The sequence below is a fragment of the Echinococcus granulosus genome (genome assembly GCF_000524195.1).
Source record: "Echinococcus granulosus chromosome Unknown EG_S00211, whole genome shotgun sequence".
In the NCBI taxonomy this organism is placed as follows: domain Eukaryota; kingdom Metazoa; phylum Platyhelminthes; class Cestoda; order Cyclophyllidea; family Taeniidae; genus Echinococcus; species Echinococcus granulosus.
Genome location: NW_020170591.1, coordinates 11,148 through 19,913, shown reverse-complemented (window position 1 = coordinate 19,913; position 8,766 = coordinate 11,148). Strand labels below are relative to the sequence as shown.

General features: G+C 43.9%; 1 protein-coding gene across 1 annotated transcript in view; it reads left to right on the top strand. All coding sequences in view use genetic code 11, as the record gives it.

Annotated features, from left to right (window-relative positions):
• The window catches only part of EGR_10344 (BTB/POZ domain-containing protein KCTD20), a gene marked incomplete at both ends in the record, with an annotated part of 19,224 nt that extends 11,653 nt beyond the window's left edge, over positions 1–7,571 (top strand). Inside the window, 5 exons of the mRNA XM_024499593.1 lie at positions 97–201; positions 2,548–2,658; positions 3,643–3,696; positions 5,151–5,387; positions 7,399–7,571. Of these exons, the coding sequence (XP_024345987.1) occupies positions 97–201; positions 2,548–2,658; positions 3,643–3,696; positions 5,151–5,387; positions 7,399–7,571 (680 nt within the window). The remainder of the gene's footprint in view (positions 1–96; positions 202–2,547; positions 2,659–3,642; positions 3,697–5,150; positions 5,388–7,398) is intronic.
• Between the last annotated feature and the right edge of the window lie 1,195 nt (positions 7,572–8,766).

The following is an 8,766-nucleotide window of genomic DNA, read 5'->3' as shown; positions in this document are numbered from 1 at the left end:
TCCTCAACAATGTTCGAGAATAGAAGGTCTTCATGAAGACGGTAGGTAAGCTCTTTGAGTGTCCTAACACCATAGTCGTGTTTAATGCCTTTCTAGGAGCTACTTTCAACTACTCTCTCAGTTGGTACATCATGGAGGCTTCTGTGGCAGACGGGCTTGAATCACATCTACTAGATTTATTCGGCGTTTTGTGGTGTAAGGGTTCGTAATGCAAGGTAAATTACAGGTACCACAGTAAGGGCTATCGTATCGGTAGATTTACATGCACCCATATCTTCTGATATAGACAAACAATCCCACGTATGCTACATGTCATCGCAAGTTGTGAGAAGTACTTGCAGTGAACTGTGCTGGAAACCGTACTAGTTTTTCTGGTCAGTGTTGAGACCGTGGTTTGTTTAAAGTGAACTAGGAGGGCTTGGCTAAACACATTCCGCCGTGACCAAAAAGTTGCAGGGACGACCGATTTAATTGTCACCTTCGTTGGATAGCACTTGCTCTTGCAATGGATGGGAGTGGCGTAATTTAATCGCCATCTGATTAACCCAAAGAGTTTAGCAATTTGCTTTATTGTCTCCTGCAATTTATGTTGAGTGATCCAGGATTTTTCATTGTTTTCAAAATCGGTCAGATTCTCTAAAAAATGGAACTTTTTTCCTCACTTTCAATCTTGCACTCTTTCACGAAATCCCACTCCCTTGTTAAACTATCACGGTAGACTGATTCTACATGACACGATTACTTACGAGGATAAGTGTCTTGGCTCTTGTTGGTAATTATTGTTAATTTTTTTGACAAAAACCAACTTAAAACGAGTGTTTTTTTGACAGCTGGTGGGTAAGCTTCCATTCTAAATAGTAACACCAGCAGTTTTTTGTGCAACAAAGGTTGCTGTCGGTCTTTCGAGACCACAATATGCTGTCTACCGTCGCCACTCCACTCATGAAGGCTCTTCTGCCGATAGTTTGGTGCATAATTGTGTTCCTTGTGTGATATTTGCCTCCTGTGGTCAGTGCCATGGGTGTCACCCAGGCATTGATTCACACCAATTTAGGAAAAAAAGTAGGACTGATTTCTCTATTTTCCCTCATTATATTGACCGTTCTGGTGTGCTTAAACTATCCTCCTTGCTTTTTTCCACTAATCTCAAATCCCCTGCCCTTTCGTCCAAAAGTGCGATCTCTTTAATCACCTTGTGTGCATGCGGAGGCCTAGTTTGTAAGACAAGTGGGGTTCATGCATAAAGTTTACTCATTTAGATGGCCAGCTTAGGATAAGCATCTTGAGGCGTTCAGGTTAGGCCTTACAACGCCAAGTACTCACAACTGCTTTCACGCTCAGGGTATGAAAGTTGTGGTGTCAAACGTAAGTAATGGTGGTAATGAATGTGCTAGTTAGGAAGTAAAATCGCGCGACTAAAGGGAACTTTTAAGTCACTTGAGGGGTTACCATATGCGTCATTAGTTCGTGATGTTTCTGGATATCCACGGTGCCTACGCTCTATTGATGCCGAAAATACCATGAGCTGTTGGCATGGTTTTCCTTATATCGCCCTGAGGGTATGAAAATCGAGAGAAGCTGAGTTATAAAGAATCAAAAGATGGTGCCGTTTTTTTGGTAGTGCTGACTCCCAAACCTGTTATTTACTTGCATCAAATCTGTTAGCAACTATTCAGCAAAAGCGCCACTACACCCCAATCGCCTCATATTTTTTCGTATGAGTTATTTCCGTTGTGAAATTTCTTTACGATACGAAACCTACCATAGTGACCCTCTGTTCGGTGCATAGGGTGAACTCGTGGTGTTAGTGTTTTTCCTTTGTATACCGGTGTGATTGGAGGCTGGCGATGGGGGGCGTCTACCATCATGTTACAAGATTGCTTGACAGAACTTCTACCTCAAAATAAAATAGTCACCAAGATGAATATGATCGTTAAATTGCTGTAATTGAAAATATCCATCCTAAACAGCTTATTGTTGATCTTGAGTACGAAAGACGCGCGATCAGCCTTAATACAACTTAAACCAACGGCTTGAGTGTTCTTAAAGTTGCCTGTATCCAAAATCTTCAATGGCTGTTCCTGATATCAGCACGGTTTTTAATTTTCCTCTCAACGTAGTCCTATAGCAGTGTTCTACACTTGGCAGTTCAGCACTTCCCTTACGTGTAACGTCCCAACCTTCTCACCTGAGCTCGCATGTTAGAAACGTGTGAAATTCATTCCAAATCAGTTTATTTTAACTGTTTGCACCAACTAGTTCGTAGCAGACGGATTGTTTGAGTTTAAAACAATAAAACAGATGGAGGATGTTAGTGGTCATTTGGGTAATGCAGCCACTGGTGTCCAGTAGTTGAATTTCCCTTGATATCCCGGTAGTGAATGTGTTAAAAGTGGAGTGATAAACCCTCCTGATTGTTTTATTCCTGGTCGTCTCACGCACCTCGATCTACCCTTTTCTTTTTCGATTCTACACACCCAATTGTTAGTGTATTTCGATGCAATATGATGTAATGCTATTCTCCTGTTTCGGTAACTTTTGTTATAGTAATATACAGCACCCGGATGTACCGTTTCCTGAAGTATATTGAGAATCGCGAGATCGCCAAACAGGTTCTAATCGAGCGAGGCCTCAAGAAGATTCGCATCGGTATTGAGGGTGAGTATGGTTTTCTGATGCACTTTTGCAAACAATGAAATATCCGCTTCGGATGCACGTTGATTGCACTTCATTTGTGTCCGCTTACTAGCAGTACTTCCCATGGTTTTTAAAATGTATTCAGAAGTCTTTGGAAGATGTTGCTCGGTACAGTGACTACGTCAGGTCGTTTCCAAGTCTAGCGTTGCTTGTGTGGCATGGTCTAGGTTCTACCCGGAAGGGTATCATAGACATCTTCCGGCCTGTTAAATTTGATTACTGTTGACATGCGCTTATTCACCTTGTCGTAATTCTCCATCACCTTACTCCTAGTGTTATGTGTCTCATGTAAAGGGTCTGCTGGAGCATAACCGATTCACCTTATTTAATTGATGCATCGTCAATTTGTTTGCGTTGTCACACTGGTACATGGCAGAACTCCAAGTCCTATCTCAGAAGGAGGTAAGTTGCAAGATGCTCCTCGAGGCAAGACTTCCACCTAAGTTGTCGAGGATGCGACTTCATGACCCACTTACTTCACAGGCCTGGGTGGAAAATTACCCTTTCTCGTGTATTGAGTAGGGGATTTGGGGAGCTTATAGCCAAAGGCAAGTGCCTATTAGAACGCAGTCAAAGCATCCACTTTTGCTGTTTTACGTCGTTTAAATTGCATAGTTGGTCCATGGCAGGGCCAAAACATGCCTCGTGAGTGGGTAAAAATTTGGGGTGCAGTCGGAAAACGACAACCTGTTTCTGAGATGACGCATATGAACCTATTTAAAAAAAAAACATTCTCCAACTTAGTAAAATGTAAGGAGGCCGAAAACTACATATAGTAGAGACTGCAAAACTCCGCAGTCTCCGAGTGGGATTTTTCATATTTTTCGTAGATTAACCAGGGGAGATATACTCGCGCACAATTACACATCTGTTTGGGTCTGTGACCCACCCTGGATATTTAATTGAGCAAGCAATTCTTGTTATTCATTTCCTCCTCATTTTCAGGCTACCCGACTTGCAAGGAGCGCATGAAATTCCGTGTCGGCTCGAGACCAGAAGGTGAGTGCCCTCCTACATGGCAAGTCGACAGTTTGACATTTACCACTGTATCGACTGGGTGTTTGTTGTCTGGGCGGTATTGCGTTAGCAGGGGCGGAAGGAGGCAAAGGAAGTAAGATTGAGTGCATTTACCCGTCAGTAGTGAGGATAATGTGGAAGGGAAAAGCAGGTCTTGGGACCTTGATCAATCCTCAAAGCTGTAGTGGATGTTCACTTTCCTGAATTCCACCTCCTAAGGGGCACAAATGAGGGGCCATCACGAAGGTCATCTCCCTTCAATATTTCGCCTTTTTCTACCTTTCTCCCCACGATTTACATTACACCTGCCGACAGCATTAATATTAATGCTGCTACAAAATACTTGCTTGCATAAGCAGGTGTGACATTTGCATGACATGACCTGTCCTCTAATCCACAAACACACACGCATTATTATTTCACATCATGCATATTTTGAAATACTGCTAATAGCGCTTGGCTTTGAAAATTTGAGAGTTAAATTTAGTTTTTGTGCTTGGAATTGGGCTTGATCACAAGAAGGCATAACCTCGCCCAATGCTTTAAAAGATTCGCCGAAGCACTTTAACTGGTTATGGATTAACGTGGTACACAGTCCCTCCTCCAAGCCCCTTTTTTGGGCATCATCCCTGCCTGTCACAGCAAATGACGGTCTCCATAATGCCATCACTACCCGTTATTTTCAATTATATAATACCTGAATCGTTTAAGAAGTTGTAGGGTATAACTACTTGCAATTAGGCTCATTACAAACGTGCGGAAGGACTTTGACAATGGTAGCTGAGCTTTCTGCTACTAGGGTCGAGACCGAGTCTCGGATCGCTGCCCTTACCCCTCGCCTTGATTATGCCGCGAAATGATGTACCCAAGTTTTGTCACGTGTAGTATTGCAACGTTGAAAATCTTGACATGCATCAACTCCATTCAACATTCAACTCTTTTCTTCAAAGCAAAAGTGTAAAATTGCCTTGGTGTGCTTTCGCTGCAGGCTTTGCTTCTGTTGAACACTCAGTGCAGTCATTTTTCACAGAAAAAAAGTAGGAATGGCTGCTCTGCACAGAGGACCGCGATGGTTGGAATCGACCATCGTTGGGATGTGTACACTATTCAAATATCTTACCGCGGCTGAGCGTATTACCACCGAACTGGGTTTGGGGTCTTCAGTAGATGCTATTTAGACATTCAGACGTTCACGAAGAACTTCATCACCTCACTTTGTTGCATGCACGCGCTAGTACTGTCGCCTGCCATTTTGAAATTGTCTGGACCGGACTGGCCCAGAACATGTGCACCGACTAGTGAGAGTACTAGCAGAGCACACTTGACTCCTGCTGTCCATTACTATTAAGGCGAATATAAATCCGGGAGGATTCATTTCATTCCGGCCAAAGGCTACTTCTTCAATGCTTGTATACCTCCTCTTTTGCTTTCGCCAGCGATCTACAACTATGTACAGCGACCCTTCTTGCGCATGTCGTGGGAACAGGAGGAGAATAAGTCTCGTCACGTGGATTTCCAGTGTGTGAAGAGCAAGTCAGTGAGCGATCTCACCACCCTGGATCAGGCCATTATCGATCGGCCACTTTTGTCCTCCGTTGCTGCTGCCGCTGCCACTGGTGCCACCAATGCACCTTCTCCCTCACAGACTACCGATGGAGGTGGTGGGGAGGGAGGTGAAGGGGTGTTGGTTGATCCTATACCCCCCCGCTACTCACCCTCCCTGCCTCACCATCATCACCAACACCATGCGCCACCATGAATCAGGAGCCAACGGGCGTGACTTCTATGTTTCAAAACCCACCTCCTACGCTCTGTTCTGCTTAGTACGATACTCGTTACGCACGTACGCGTGCTTGTATGACATCTATCCGACTCATTATTGTGTCCTGTTTGAAAGGTGTTGTACGCTTTTAGTGCGTTCTATACTTTCCTCCTGCTCCGCCTCTTTTTCCTCTGCGCAGGATTTCTTGAGATTGATCAGGTGATGAGGCAGTTTCATCAGGATCAAACTTGGAGGCTGTCATTATACGTCTTGGCGAAGATTGCTATTTCATCAAATTCGGGAACTTTGTTAGTGCTGAGATGGATGTCTTTCCCGTCCCGTGATTCTCTACCACCTCGGGCCTACCTCGTACCTTACACGTGTTACCTGACTCACCTATAAAGGCCTACTAGACTACAGCTGAAGCATCCCACTTCATTGGTGTTGCGAGGTGTTCACGTCACTGCTGGCGGATGTTTTGCAACGAGGCTATCCTGTGTAGTAATCACTTTTCGGAGTAACTTTCATCTAACTTTCCGTTCATCTAAACTTGATCGTACCCCGTAAGTGGCCATTCTTAGGGCCTCGAAATCGGGACTTAACACAATTTGACGCTGTTTCAGTTCCTTGTGGTGGCTTTACCCACACCCAATCCTCCACCGCAAGTGGGTCTTTCAACGTTTGGATTTGATAACAATGTGGCTTCTTGGACTATTCCTGAAGACAATTAGGTAATGTTGGTATGGCAAGGGGTTTGTTATTGACGCACATAAGGGCTTGAAGGCCTTGGTATGTCATGGAGCCATGATGATGATGGCTAGACGGCTATTCTTTTGCCACAGTTACAATGAAATCTGAGGTAGTTCTTTTTTTTTTTTCTGAGTGACTGCGGCGCACATTTGTGGAACATCAATGAACAATTTCAGCTGAAAGTTGGATCAGTCTTGAGGTGCACTCCGATCGTCCACTTTATGATGTTGCCTAATAATCACTGACGATAGCATCGGGGGAGACTCGAACACCACGATACACATTTGCTACCTCTCAAATGTGACACTCCTGACAAAATGTCACACGATATAGCTATTCCCAAACTCACACCAAGAATCTGCTATGACTGCTTTATTGTTTTGAACGCAACCAATCGTGCGAAACGATTTTTTGCAAATTTCACCGGAGTCACATGCATGTGTATGTGTGTGATAAAGGTGGAGACTACGCTAGAGCAGCGAATTTCGATGCATTTGCCCCACCACATCCTTTATTGTCTTGACACCAACAGATAAGCCCTATCATGTGAGCAGAGCCAACTTCACTTGTATACTCGTCTCAGGCTCGATTGGGAGTGCCATCCTCGTCTTTGTTTCATCTTTCCACATTGGAAGCTTTAGTGACTAATCAGTCATTGCTTAAGATGTAGCCATGACGTTATGAAAATGTCTAAGTAACATTTGCTTTGTAGAAGGAGGGGACGGAGAGTGCTGCCTCCTTCCATGTCCTTACCGGTTGAGGCAGCGGCAGCTGGAACATGTGGGATTCATTCTAGGCCTGCATGTGACACTTTGCGTACTTAATTGAAATTCCAAGGGTGGTTTCACGTAACAACGACTACACTCCTGCTTTATTGAAGTGAGGTGTTTTTTTTGTCTTACGACAGCTGGTTGAGAAGCAGTAGTATTACGGTCCACCAATCCTTTGACATATGATGGAGAGCCATCGAGACCGTAGGTCGCACACCTATTGTTGTTTATCTCAATGCTCATTGAATGGCAGTGTGAAGAGGAAAAAAAATGATAAATTTTTTCCTTTTTATTACCGTTATTTAATTCACGTGTGTGTGAAACCCATCTCGTTTGATCATCCTGTTCCTTTGATTCGAGTTGTCCGATGGAATAATTTTGATTACAAGTGGGACTTTCTAGGCATCGGTCGTCTGCCGAATCAACGTGAACTAGCTACATTCTCACGGCCCGAACCCTTCCCTAATGTCGGAATGGGAGAACCAGGAGTTGAGCTTGAGGCAAACATGAATGCTGATAAATTTGAGTTGGTAGCTTTGTCAAAAGATCTCTGGTTACCGTCGAGTCTCGATTAATCCTGGCGCCATTAGAGGATGCTCAAGCCTGTTATAAGCACCCAGAGGGCTTGAGGGACGAGCGGTAGCGCAGAGGACTGTTAAACATGCAGATACGACTAGAAAATCATTTGTTTAGGTTCAGGTTAAAATTGTCAGCTCCAAAAGTAATTTTACAGTTGCCTCGGTAAGTGCACTTGCCTTGAATTTAGGCACTATTTCCACTTTTAAATGTTCTAATGCCTATGGCGTCAGAGCGAGAGAGAGAGAGTAAGGGAGAGTAAGATTTATGTCCTTGCAAGGGAGGGACTAGCTGAGAGCCAACAATTACTAATGCCCCTTCTCCATTCGTTGCCTGCCTGCCTTCCTGTCGACAAACAGAAAAGATCGCTGAGTTGGGGAAATCACCTCGTCTTTTTCCACGCGATCTCATTCCATTAATTCAAGCCTCTGAGGGTTTCACTGACTGTCGTATTTAATTCGAACAAACAAGCCAAGGGAGTAGGCTAGCCTTTGACCTGGGGAAAGGGTAGGAAACCCGCAGCAGAGGCAGTATAAATGGGTGCTCCACAATGAAGGAAAAGGTGAGCGGAAGGAACGGAGGGAGGGTTCAAGTTACCGCCCGAAATGGTACAGGTATGCCGTGTTCATGCGTATTCAATTCTTTCCTGATTGACAAAGGTGACAACATTTGTCCATGTAAACTTTACTTTAGGTAATAAACACACATTGTGCATGTATTCCATCTCTTAGTTGTAAAAATAGAGAATGATCAAGGGAGTTTCTGATTTTTAATCCAAGGAATTTAAATAACTGAAAAAAAACGCTTCAAAATATGCATCATTTGTTTCCCATCATTGTTGCATCCTGCTATTTTCTCCCAAGGAGACAGGTTTCGTGCGAATTCCACTTTTATGAAACTTCCCGTTTGCAGAGGTAAAAATCTGGCTCAATTCACTGCGCTTTCAAAACCATTTTGATTTCCTACTACCCTTTATTCCTCTTTTCTGCGATTGTCCGATGCCAAGACGAGGAGACCAACTACGGGCCGATGTGACGTGAAGCCTTCATATGGGTAAATTTGGCAGTTTGAGGCCTGGCAAAAGCAATAATGAGACTTCATTTCGGCTGCTTCGCTTATTCTGACGGTTTATCACGAAGAAGGAGGAGAAGCATTTCCACCACTTCCTCAAATTCTGCCTTATCGTACAGAGTT